The 13,824-nt window shown below is 30.9% G+C and overlaps 1 protein-coding gene across 1 annotated transcript; it reads left to right on the forward strand.

Moving 5' to 3' along the window:
* Positions 1-7,602: 7,602 nt before the first annotated feature.
* LOC109341513 (glyceraldehyde-3-phosphate dehydrogenase, cytosolic) lies at positions 7,603-10,636 on the forward strand. Its single transcript, XM_019579441.1, has 12 exons — positions 7,603-7,712; positions 7,828-7,851; positions 8,004-8,104; positions 8,390-8,505; positions 8,630-8,729; positions 8,946-9,092; positions 9,177-9,237; positions 9,334-9,431; positions 9,556-9,698; positions 9,856-9,939; positions 10,104-10,193; positions 10,320-10,636. The coding sequence occupies exons 1-12, from the start codon at positions 7,709-7,711 to the stop codon at positions 10,363-10,365; spliced, it is 1,014 nt and encodes a 337-aa protein (XP_019434986.1). The 5' UTR covers positions 7,603-7,708; the 3' UTR covers positions 10,366-10,636.
* The last annotated feature ends 3,188 nt before the right edge of the window (positions 10,637-13,824 follow it).

A 13,824-nucleotide genomic window follows, 5' to 3' on the forward strand; every position in this document is an offset into this window, starting at 1 on the left:
TGCTTTGATTGCACCAACAATATAGCCGAATATGAGGCATGCGCCCTGGGTTTACAGGCAGCATTAGAAAGAAAGGTTAAAATTCTAGAGGTTTTCGGGGACTCAGCCCTGGTCATTCATCAGCTAAAAGGAGAATGGGAGACCCGTGACAACAAACTAGTACCTTATAAGGAGTATATCCATAGAATGGTTGAACACTTCGAGAAGATCGACTTCTACCATATTCCGAGAGAGGATAACAGATTAGCCGATGCTTTATCCACATTATCCTCAATGTTCCATATAAGTGGGAAAGATCAACCTCTCATCAAAATAGAAAGTAGAGATCAACCAATACATTGTTATGCTCTAGAGGTAGAGCAAGATGGGAAGCCATGGTATTATGATATCAAGGTCTATATACAGAAAAAGGAGTATCCCGTTGGTGCTTCTGAGACTGATAAGAGAACCTTGAGAAGACTAGCCATGGGTTTCTTTCTAGATGGTGATGTTCTTTACAAAAGGAATCATGACATGGTACTCCTCAGATGCCTAGAAGAGAAAGAAGCTGAAGTAATACTCAAGGATGTGCATGAAGGCTCGTTTGGAACTCATGCAAATGGTCATGCCATACTGACAATATATCATTCATATTTAATCACCATTGACTCTTCAAAAAATGTAATTCAAATAAACGGTGGATAATATGGTAACCGTGTATATCCGTATATGGCCTACCTTAGAGATGCACGAATATCTTTGGTATCATTTCTAAGCTCATATATAAAGACACTTCTCTCCATACCTTTAATCTTACTGAATTTAATGTTCCTTTGTTGTCGATTGCCCGAGTGTCGAGTACCTAATTAGGTCGTAAACAGTTAATTTCAATATCACTAAGTTTATTCAGATTGAAAAGCAAAACACCTTAATGGGGCTCTAGACATTAGAACATACCCAAATATTTAATTTGGATATAACTAAGATCTTGATCAGGCACGAAAACATTTTCAGAGACACTGTTGGTTTAAAACTCAGAATTTGACTTGGGAGGCTCAGATTTGCTTCAGAAAAATTATTATAGCATAACTAACACTTTTTCTGGTAACTTTTTAACTAACTTATTTATCATAGCATAACACTAAGATAATAACTTTCTATCCTCAAAACTCAACATTAGTAACTTATTATAAAATATAATAGGTTAGGTGGTCACTTAGACCGACTCTAATTAAAATTCTAAGAATAGGCATTTACCCCATAATGGTTATACTTCAAACTTAGACAGCTTTGAAGTTAAACTAGACTAACTTATTTTTTTTCATTCTAAACCCACTTCTAATCTTAATTCTATATTAAGAATTAATATACTTTTATCTACGTAAAGAAACTCTCTAATTACTACTTCTTAACAAAACTCTACACACAATTACTTGTTATCCAAGTAAGTAAATTCTTATTCTACTAACTCTTATTTCAAAACAACTATTAAACATATATATAAGCACACACACATATATATATAGTCCTATGACTACCTAAGCAAGGTGAAAGGAGGGACATTACAATTTATGCACTCAACATAGACTTCAAAGTCTGAAAACCTAAAGGGTCAAGAATTTCATCTAACATACATCTATTTAGATATATGACATAAACGTTTGTGTCATAAAGTGACTGAATTCTCTTTTAATTTAAGCTTTGTACCATATGATTTTTTTTTTAGGTATTGCATTATTAGAACTAAATACATCAAGTATGTACATATTAAAAATTAAAGAACCAGAACCAACAACATTTAAATTTTGACAGAGACTAACTTTATTATTTCCAGAAGAACAAGAAAATCCAAATTGGTCGAAGCAAAAAATATTAATTAAATCTGTGTAAAAGACGGCACAACAGAAGTCTCAAATAAATCTAAATAAAAACTAGTTCTTAAACATGGTCTAAAAGTTCTAATAGCCTCAAGTGAAGCCCTTTTGTTATCACCTACAAAGATGAATATTTCATCATCACTTGGTTGTCGGCTCCATATACAACCTTGCAATGTGATACTTATGAGAGTAGTAGCGCCAATCCACCCCACGAGTATCATTAGGTACAAAAGCTAAATTAACTTCATAACAAATTAGAGTGAGAACTTTACTATTCTTAACACGTCGTGTGACATATTTAGGACCCTCTTTCTTCATGTATTTTTGCTTCTTATAGAAGTAGTAGGTAAATTCCTCATCGCTCTTCAGTTTCTTTTGCTAAGAAGGGCCTTTCGCAACACCCTTATTGTTCTTTGTTTTCTTATTTTGAGAGGTCATAGACAAGTGAGTACTTTCGGTCTTATCTCTTGCAATCCTCTCTTCTCTTACACGTAGTGAGATATAAGCTTATATAGGGATCATTTTTCCTTCTGAGTGTTATAGTTCACTTAGAATTTCGCAAAGTGTGCATGAAGCGAGATCAAAACCAAGAGCACGAGCAAGTCATCACCAAGATCTAACTTAAGTGACTTGTATTTTGATGCGAGATTAGATATCTCCATAATATGATCCCTTATGTTTTCTTTGCCTTTATACTTCATGGAGATGAGTTTAGCCAAAAGGTTACTTGTCTCTGCCTTTTCATTTTTGACAAAGTATTATTTTATTTCTTCGAGGAATTTTTTACACTTTGATCCTCAGAAAGAGAGCACCAAAATACTTATAGAATAGAGCGTTTCATGATCATTATGTACATTCAGTTAGATCATTCACATGTCTCAGTTTTAATATCATTGAGGTTATCCAGAGTATATATGAGTTTCTCCATACGAAGTGCGAGATCTAAATGCATACAACCAATAATAAATTCTATGGCTTCCTTCCGGGCCATAAAATTTGTCTCAATCCTCATTGGGATACTGTTAACTTTAGCAGAAACATTTGCAGCACTCGTAAAAAAACATTAAATCCATATAATACATTATTAATAACATGTTAATTTTAGCTAACAAGTCATGTAATATATACAACAATACATGTTCATATAAAAGACCATCACAAGATATTCAACATAACATCAATTTTTAGTCTTTGGAAAGAAAAATTAATTTATAAGTGATACTCTCAACGTAATGATCAAATATTAACAATTAGTTCAGTCAAACAATAATATTTCCTTTGACCAACTATTACTCGCCTGAATTTTTTTAATTGTTACATATTTATCATTACAGTTATGTTATTATATGGCCAAATTGTGTCTTCCTTTCGACCGGTAATAATTCACATAGATAATATCATACTAACATTTGTGTATTTTTTAATGAAATCAATTTCCACAACAGAAGTTACTTTGCTAATATATTACATCAACTAATTCAAAAGAATTGTGAGGCAAAGGAAAACAATATGTGTCTATTAAAAAATATAATTTGGAATTAAAACTTTTAGATTTGATCACTTTCATGATTAAGAAATTTAATATCACAATATGATTCCAAATTAAATATGCTCATGCATATAATAATACAAAGAGAAATATATAATTTCAAAGAGTAACATAATGAAAATATTATAATAAAATTAAAGAGTAACTTAATATATAATCTTCAACCATAGTTGTCTCAGTGACATATTGAATTCTCATGCATATTAGCAACGAAAAAAATATTATAGTAAATTACAAAATTTTGAACTATATATTGCAATATATATAGTGCAATTGAAAATGGTTTATTCCCAACAAACATATATGTAGAACATCATAGTAAATTATATATGCAAACATAAAAAAATGGACAAAAGGTGGACATTGTCTATGGGCTGGGCTACATTGCTCCCAAAAAATATGGGCAGGGCATCCCTATTTTCCCCATTATCTCATTATGTGTGGCCCGCTAGCCCATTAGTTAAGAGTGCATTCCAAACGAGAGATACGGACAATCCTCAGTGAAAACTGCGCACAACAATGATACTAATGATACTGGGATGGCCATAGCAAATTGGAACTAGGACATACATGACAAACTAGGAGCGGAAGGGCTACCGCTTACTGGAAGTCTCAAACCGAATCATTTGTTCTCAAATCCCAAAGCCCTTGCTCCCAAATCCCATGTTCGTGAACTCTTTGTTCCCAAATCCCTTGTTTCCAAGCTCATCTTTTATTGGAGAAGCACTCTGAATGCAAGATGCAAAGACGAGTAGAAGACAAATGCAAGGTGATTGCTTGACAATCGAAGGAGAAGGCAAGGAGATTGCTTGGCTTATTTTTCAAAAATAATCAATGATTATTGTGTAGAAATACGTAATTTCCTTGGCTTGTAATGTATCATTACCTAATTGGTATAAAAGAGAGAAGTTATTTCCTCAAATCAATATTTTTATATTTTTTTTTATTTTTGACTCGTTGCCCACGTATTGTCTGCTTGCCCGTTGGTCCATTTAAAAATGGCTAGGGCATGCAGATTTATCTGTGAAGAGAAAATGGACATCCCGCACCCATTTAAATTTTGCGGTGTACTTTCATATGTGAGCTAAATGGGTGGAACAACCTGTTTTGTCATCTACAAACATAATGAATTCAAAACCATAAGATGCAACATAAATTATTAATTCGAAAAATTCTCAATTTTCACAACATGATAGCAGAAACATAACATTCCCAAAATGAATATTAGGGTTGGTAAAAAATTGGGAAAAACATATTTAATGAATAATCATAAAATTCACAACTTGTAGTTGTGATACCACTTGTTAGATGTATAATTTTTCTTATGATTGGTTAGATAAGTGGTCTTCTAAGGATCTTTAATTTTACTTAACTTCTAACGAACTGATTAATCTATTTTACACATGTTTTAATAATGAATTGAATTTATAATATTGTTTGTTACGTAGAAGGTAAGTGATTTTAAACTAATTAGTAGCTCAATATAATATTATATATTTCAATCTCTCCTCAAGCCGAAAAGTGAATGTTGACAACTTTTAACTTATACAAAAAAAGATTGAATGGAGATGGCTCCAAAACTTTTGTTAGAAGATCTATAACTTCAAGTTCTACATAATGTTTGTGACTAGGGCGAGAAATGAGTCGAACCGAGTCAAACCAAAGTTTAGTCGGTTCAGCTCGATAAGGATTGATTTAGCTTGAAACTCGACTCGAGTTTAATACGAGTTATTATTTTTAGCTCGAGTTTGACTCGGTTAAAGTTCGCGAACTATTCGGTTTATTTCAAATGGTTCATTTAGACAACTCAAATAATTAATTAAATTTTGAAAAATACTACAAAAGGTTTCATATATAAATATAATATTGTTAAAATAATGTTTAGATCATAATAAACATAAAAAATAGTTTATATACATATATATATATATATATATATCGAGACATCTCATGAAACTAACGAGTCGAACTAGATATAATTCAAGTTCGACTCATTTATTAAACGGACTCAATTTTTAGCTCAAGTTCAACTCATTTGGTTCATGAACCAAGTTTATCGAATTAAATAACAAATTAAGTTTTGAACGAATATCGAGTTGGTTCGGTTCATTGTCAGCCCTATTTGTGACCAAATTTACTTTGACTCAAGTTGAGATATTTAATAAAGAAATTTCAAGAGATAAGATAAATTTTTAAAATAGAACATATGAAACCAACAAGATTGTGTTAAAAGAATTAATAGAAGAGTTAATTAATTAAAGGAATATTAATTTGATGATTTTATTTAAAATTTTAAAAGTGTATGTATTCTATTGTTATTATTAATACTGAATAAACTAATTCAAATAATCTGACTCGGCCCAATACATAATTAGAATTTTCTCAATATTAGTTACATTAATATCACATTTAATCAAGTATTAACTAAGCTAGTTAAGATTGACTTGTTAGGGTTAGAGCATCCACATTGGTAACAAAAAAACCATTCTTAGCAAAATACATACGTTCTTCATCCAAGTTCACCATTGGAAATATGTCGTTTCTTGTTCTTATTTTGGAACGGTAAGTTAAATAAGCACTATTCTTAAAGTTGTGAGTCAACATTAAAAAATAGAAAAAATTATTACAAGAGATAAATATAAATGTGGGGTAAATTTATGAAATGCATTTAAGAACGAAAATAGAATTACACCATTGGAAATGATTTTGATTTATGTTGTTGAAAAATATAAACAAATATAAAATAATAATGAGCTTCGTTTAAGAACAAGAAATGTATTGCGCATTGTAGATGCTCCTACCCAACCCAATTGACGCATAAACTAATGTGGGTCATAAATATTAAATATGATGAATGAATTGATAATTATAATCTAGGTACTCAAAATCTCAAATTAATGGTAACTCTTAAATTTATTGTTTTTATTTTACATACATTAGAAAATACGCATACCATGTATCCATAATACTAGTTTATTTATGGATGAAACCAATATTGTTAAAACCGTAATGGTTATCAAATTGATTAGGGTACTGGTATAGTGGTACAGTGATTTAACCGGTAATTCAGTAATTAAACCGCATGTCGGTTAAACCTGACATATCTAGTTATATATATATATATATATATATATTATTTATATATATATATATATATATATATATGAACCTATAACAAAAAAATTTATAATTCATATTCATATTCTACTCAAAATTCAAATAAACAAACAACTTTAATTCTTTAACAAATTAAAAGTCTAAATTATAAAATATATATCAATCCAAAAGTATCACGTAACAACCGCAAAATATAAATAAATGAAAAAGGTTGGAAAGATGAGTCACCTTGTAATGGGTTTTTCAGTTTTTTTTCAAAAAAAAATATATGTATAAACCGGTCGGTTTAGTGAAATACCGACCAGTTCACCAATTTTGACCGATTTTGATACTTAGCCGATTCAACATCTGTACCATACCGGTTAGGAGACCGATTCATCGGTTTTCCAATTGAACAGACCAGTATGGTACAATTTTTACATCATTGAATGAAACAAGTATAATGATTCTCCCTTATCCAAAAAATATAAATTTATTTTTAATTAAATATTTTATATATATTGTAATTTTGTACTACTATTTTATTATTATTTCAGAATAAAGTTTAGTAATTGAATAAATTTATTGTAAAAGTATATTATAATTTATATATATTAATCATCACAAAATATATAAATAGATAATAAAATATTAAATCTCTTTGATCTCAATAAATACAATATACCAATAATGTGTTGGTGTAGTAGTACAAGACACTACTAGATCCATAACATGACTAAAATATTAAGAATTTGATTCTTGAGAGTAATATTTATTAAAAGAGACATATACAAATTCAAAATGGATTAGTTGCTTATAAAAAAAAATAGAAAATACCTATGTTATAAAAAAATAAGGGGTATGAATAGGGATAACCACTAGCTAGGGTCATTAGCACCATTGCTCGAGACCACCAAATTCAATCCAAAAAATAAAAAGTTAGCATCGTTTGACTTTTTGACTTAGATCAAAATAACATTAACTCGAATCAACTGAAATATAGAAAAAATGAAAAAGCTATACCTTGAGGCAGTGTCACGAGTCATACGCCGGCCACGTAGGCTATCTTTTACTTTTTGAGCACTCACCAGTCACCAACCATTTCTCAACAACCCTAAATAAATATAAACACTACTTCACCCCATACCCTCACATATCCTACTATTCACTCTCTTCTATCTCCCACTTCATCATCACTATTCTAGTCATGGGTAAAATATAATTTAATAAAAATATTACTCATAACATTTTCATTTCCTTGTTCCTATTTTAGATTCATAAAATTGTCTTCTGATCTGATCTGATCTGGTTTTTTTGTTGCATCAGGCAAGATCAAGATCGGAATTAACGGTAAAACTAATCTCCTTCCCCCGGTCTTTCATTTCTAACTTTAGATCGGATCGTTTATCTATTACAACAATAACATCCGAGTGCTAGTTGGGGTCGGCTACATGTATTGAATAATCGATTGATTGTTTATTAATTAAAACAATATGTAACAGGATTCGGAAGAATCGGACGATTGGTGGCTAGAGTGGCTCTTCAGAGAGACGATGTTGAACTCGTTGCTGTTAACGACCCTTTCATCACAACTGATTACATGGTAACAGCAACATCTTTTCTTCTATTTTCGACAGATCTAGTGAAAATAGTTTATTTTTTAAATCTTCAAATCAAAATTGGAAGTTATTTCACAAATCACTACCACGCATGCGTGAGGGTGTCTCCCAACAAGTGTTGCTTTTAGGAATGGACCCTTGACCTTTTGGTACCACTTTTCTAGTTTCATATGCTCAAAAACTTTCCCACACTTGGTAACTAATTAGAATATATTTTTAAGGAATTAAATCTTAGATCTGAATAATAACTCTTTGTTTGGGTTGTGTAGACCTACATGTTCAAATATGACAGTGTTCACGGACAGTGGAAAAACCACGAGCTTAAGGTTAAGGACTCTAAGACCCTTCTCTTTGGTGAGAAGTCCGTTGCTGTCTACGGACACAGGTATTGTTCATTTTCTATTATTAATGATGTGAGTGTAATGCATGTTATTGTAAAATGATTAGGAGTTATTTAATTTTAACAGAAGACAGATACAAAATGGTTGTGGTTTGTTAATGTTGTTCAGGAACCCTGAGGAGATCCCATGGGCTGAGAGTGGAGCTGAAATCATTGTCGAGTCCACCGGTGTTTTCACCGATAAGGACAAGGCTGCAGCCCATTTGAAGGTTTGTATTTCGACTGATTGCTGTCTGTTTTTTTAATGTGCCTGGAGTGTTGTTGTACATGATTTATTAGTTTTCTTACCTTGTCTACGTTTTTTGGGATTTACTAAGTTTGTTTTTGTTGTGTGCAATTCAAATCAGGGTTTGTTTGTTTTGTTTTAGTTTTATTTAGTTTGGACTTTGGATTATAATGTTAATGTCTTTTTTGTTATAATCCAGGGTGGTGCCAAGAAGGTTATTATTTCTGCTCCCAGCAAAGATGCTCCCATGTTTGTTGTTGGTGTTAATGAGCATGAGTACAAGCCCGAGCTTGACATTATTTCCAATGCTAGCTGCACAACAAATTGCCTTGCTCCTCTTGCCAAGGTTCCTAATCCTCCCAATTCATTGCACTGATTGTTGCTTTGTTGGTTGCGATGTGGTTGTGATTGTTTCTTGTCAATTATGTAGGTTATTAATGACAGATTCGGTATTGTTGAGGGTCTCATGACCACCGTTCATTCCATTACTGGTAGGTTTTGTTGGTAGTTGGTTAATTAACGGATACCTATTGCTGTATTTTATTATGCCACATGCTATGTCCGGTTCTTATGTTGTTATGAATCAGCCACCCAGAAAACAGTTGATGGGCCATCCAGCAAAGACTGGAGAGGTGGAAGAGCTGCCTCATTCAACATCATTCCTAGCAGCACTGGCGCTGCTAAGGTGAATATTTTGACACTAGCTGTTGTGTTTTATATGCTCTTTACTTTCAATTGGTTTTTGCTTTGTTTACATGGAGCAACATTTTCTTGGTTTGATTATCTAATCCTTATCGTTTTTTGTTAAGGCTGTTGGGAAAGTCCTTCCTGTTTTGAACGGAAAATTGACCGGAATGGCCTTCCGTGTTCCTACCGTAGATGTCTCTGTTGTTGACCTCACAGTCAGGCTTGAGAAGGCAGCTACCTATGATGAAATTAAGAAAGCTATCAAGTAAGAAAGAGCACATTACATCAATTTGCCTTTGAAATATTATAGTATATCTGATCATATATTGTGTTATCAGGATTTTGATATTCAAAAGTACATACATTTTGGTATCGCTCTAGCTCTCTTGAATCTTTTGATTCAATATTGTTGTTTTTCTCAGGGAGGAGTCAGAGGGCAAGTTGAAGGGAATCCTTGGTTACACTGAAGATGATGTGGTCTCCACTGACTTCATCGGTGACAACAGGTATATATTATCTTATCATTATGTCATACATCTGGGAAGTTCTTGACCACAGATGGTGCTTGTTAGTGATGGCACCCATCAATTTTTTTTCATTACATCAGGAATGGTCTTTTATTTGTTTGTGTTTAAAAAAGTCATAAATTGTGTTATTTTGATCAATGTAGGTCAAGTATCTTTGATGCTAAGGCCGGAATTGCTTTGAATGAGAAATATGTGAAGCTTGTGTCATGGTATGACAACGAGTGGGGCTACAGGTAATGAATGTGCACAAGATGTGCAGTTTATTGTTGATTCAAACTAGATTTATGTCTCACATGAATATTACTTATTTTGAATTCTTGCATAGAGATCTAATACCTGCTTTTTGTTTGATCCTGCAGCACCCGTGTTGTTGATCTCATTGCTCACGTTGCTAAGACTCTTTAAGCTGGTGGTGGGTATGCAAAGTAGTCTCTCCATGAGTACCTTGTGTTTATGTCTAGCTGTGCAATTTAGCTTTTCCTTTCACTGCTCAACTGAAAAAGCTGGAATAAAGTGATCTTTTTCTTGTACCCGTGTTGCTTCCCTATGAGGAGCTGTAACTTTCTCTTTCTTTTGATTGCCTCTTTTGGAGAGGATGGATTTTTTGGATTTTATATATTGATCTAATTGGCTTTTAGCTGATTGTGGTCTTCAGTGATTTTCGCCTTTCATTTATGCTACTCTCTCATGTTTAATCTTTTATGCATTAGTTCATGCATTCATGGTCCCAATAAAGTGAAAACTTTATTATTTTTCATCATGAATTCACCCAAATAATGATAGAGAATAAAGTATATGATGACATAAGTTATCTTATCCAGCCATTAAAATTATGACATGTGGCGTAAGAGATATCTAATAATTTTAGTTGAATGTGCAGATAACTTGTCTTTTCAAAAGATGAGATATTTTATTCTCATAATATAACTTATCTCTTCAAAAGATTAGATATTTTATTCTCATAATGAAATGGTAGCTTTGTCTCCCTTAATTGTGTTAGATGCTATAATAAGTGCAATAGACATAGTTTTATCCCTAATTAGTGAAGGGGCAAAAAAATACAACTTATTGTTGCATGATGAGGTCATTGTTAGTACTAAAATCAGTCTTAAGATAAATAAAAGGAAAAAAAAAAATCTGACTTGTATGACCCCTCAATTTAGCCGTTAAAGTAGACCCTTTCATTCTATCGCATCTAATATATAGAAAGGAATTAAGTATCTAACTTTTCTCCTCAAATCTGGTGACTGCTTAACATATGTCTTATTTTTTTATATAATATATTTTAAAATTAAAACTTTTAGAGAGAAGTAAAATAAGATGTGTCAAATACTCAATAGATCTAAGGATATAATTATCTTATTGTATGAGTAGATACTTTATTCTCAATATAAAAACATACAAGTGAAAAACACAGTTCTAGCTTACACCTAACTTTTACCAACCACCACACAAGTCTACATATGTTTATATTTTGCTATCCAAATTTATGAGAATAAAATATATCCCCAGTCAAAACATTAGTCATGGTGGAATAATTTCTACAAAAAATATTCTTAAAAACTAAAAAATGGACATGGCATAATTTTAGTAGCTTAGAGTATATTTAGTGAAATTATATAAGTCATATCTCCTTTTTCAATGCATATAGAAAACCTATCTCATTTATATATAAGTGTAATTAAGTTAAATAAAATATAATATATTATTGAGATATATCCAAATAGTATACGAGTCAATTTTTTTAATTATTTTTGGTTCATACATTTACTCTTATATTATTTTTATTTGTCTTCATAATATACCATATTTTACTTAACTTACTTACATTTATCATTTTTTATTTAAAATATCACATTTATTTCTCATGTACGTGTAGTTAGCATAATGTATGAATATAAATAGAAAATAAAATATTTTTTCATACATGAGATAATTTATCTCATTCAGTGTCTAACATATATCTTATTTTCATTCCTTCAAGAAGTTTTCATTTTAAAATATATTATAAAATGAAAAAAATAAGACATATGTCAAATACTAAGTGAATTTAAAGAGATAAGTTATCTCCTGGTATGAGAAGATACTTTATTCTCATATATATATAAGTAATTTATGTAATTTTACTAAAACTCAAGTAATGTTAGTGTACTTTATCTTATTCTTTTTATTCAATAGACTATCACTATGATGATAAACTTCAAAAATCAACAATAGGAATTTTAGAAATGAAAACATGTTTTTTTTTGGTACATCGAAAAAGAAAAAAAAAACAAGACTACATAGAAAGATCTATGTCAACAAATTCTGAAGCACCAGCCGGAGTGAAAGTCAAAATATGAAAAGTTGAGTCTGGAAGAACACTCGTCTTAGTAATAAAGTCCGTCAAGGAATTAGCTTCATTTGGAATAAAGTGAATCTGAACTTCTCAACAATGAGTAAATAATTTGCGTATTCGACTCACCACATCAGAAATCCTCTCAAATCTGACCACAAATGCCTTTAAAATGATTTGTACTGCTTTCAGATAGTCACACTCAAGCACAACAGACAGGAAACCCTTGTCCCATGCTAAAATCAGAAATTGTTCCATTGCAATAAACTCTGCTTCCATAGTCATACCAACATTCAATTTCATTTGCCCAACTGTTGGAGGAGACCACTTGAAATGAGACAAGTTATGATCAACAATGTTGAAATCTGACAAAGCACCAATCTCTAAATTCTTTATGCACACAAGAAGCTACAAGATTGATGTCCCACACCATAGAATCAAGCATAGTGTTATTTCTCCATCTCCAAGTCCACCAAATACAAGTTAAAAATGAATTACCAAAATGAAAACCAGTTTGATTACATGTTATTTGTATGTAATAAAAAAATACATATTATTTGTTGTCATGAATTTAATGATACAAAGATTAATGTAATAATACAATTCTTTATGAGTGTTTTACAACATGAACAAATAGTAAAGTTTTTTTTATATCAAAGCTAAAAACTAAAATAGAGTAATAAGATTTGAATTATACAAACTTAAGTATTTTAAATGACTCATATTTATTTATTTTTCACATGCACTTTTCTATAATTAAAAAGTTCAAGTGATATTTTATTGTCTCCACGGATTTCACATACACGGTTTTCTATAATATCTTTTTCACTTTTTTATCTTATTTAAAGTCACCTAACCCACATCTTTTAAAAGAGGTTACTTAAATAAAAAACTGTTAACCCTATATTCATACAAAATTTAAGAAGCAAAAAACAAAAGTAACTGTTGCTAAAGCCCGAAATAAACAACTTTATAGGAGTTTAAGATTGCAAATTTGCAACCACGTTATACGTCTAAAGTTATTGTTCTCTTCCAATTTTTTCAAAAAAATGTAATTATGGTTAATGGATTTGTTTTACATATATACAGACCTAGGTAGTAAATTCCTTCAAAAAAAAAAGGTAATAAATTAATGTCCTCAACTCATTATTCATATATTCACACCACCTATGATGAATCTATGACTCTATGTCAGTTTGATGCCAAAGAAAACATAGTAGGGAAAACAAGTTGATAAATTAGTGTAAGATGCATTTAGCGTTGAACATCTTCTGTCCTAAAAAATATACTACTTTATATACTATTATTTATGATTAGTTAAAAAAATATTTAATTATTAAAATTTTAATTTAAATATATTTTTCAATTAATTACAAACAATGACACAAGAAATAGAATATATTTATGAGAAATGTGATACACTCCCTAGATTGAGGTGAAGTTAAAAAGAAGAAGGTCACTATACTTATTCTACCAGAGACAACTAAACTTTAATTTCGTTATATTATGAGGAATTGTGCGGATATAAA

The sequence above is a fragment of the Lupinus angustifolius genome, unplaced genomic scaffold (genome assembly GCF_001865875.1).
Source record: "Lupinus angustifolius cultivar Tanjil unplaced genomic scaffold, LupAngTanjil_v1.0 Scaffold_489, whole genome shotgun sequence".
Taxonomy (NCBI): Eukaryota; Viridiplantae; Streptophyta; class Magnoliopsida; order Fabales; family Fabaceae; genus Lupinus; species Lupinus angustifolius.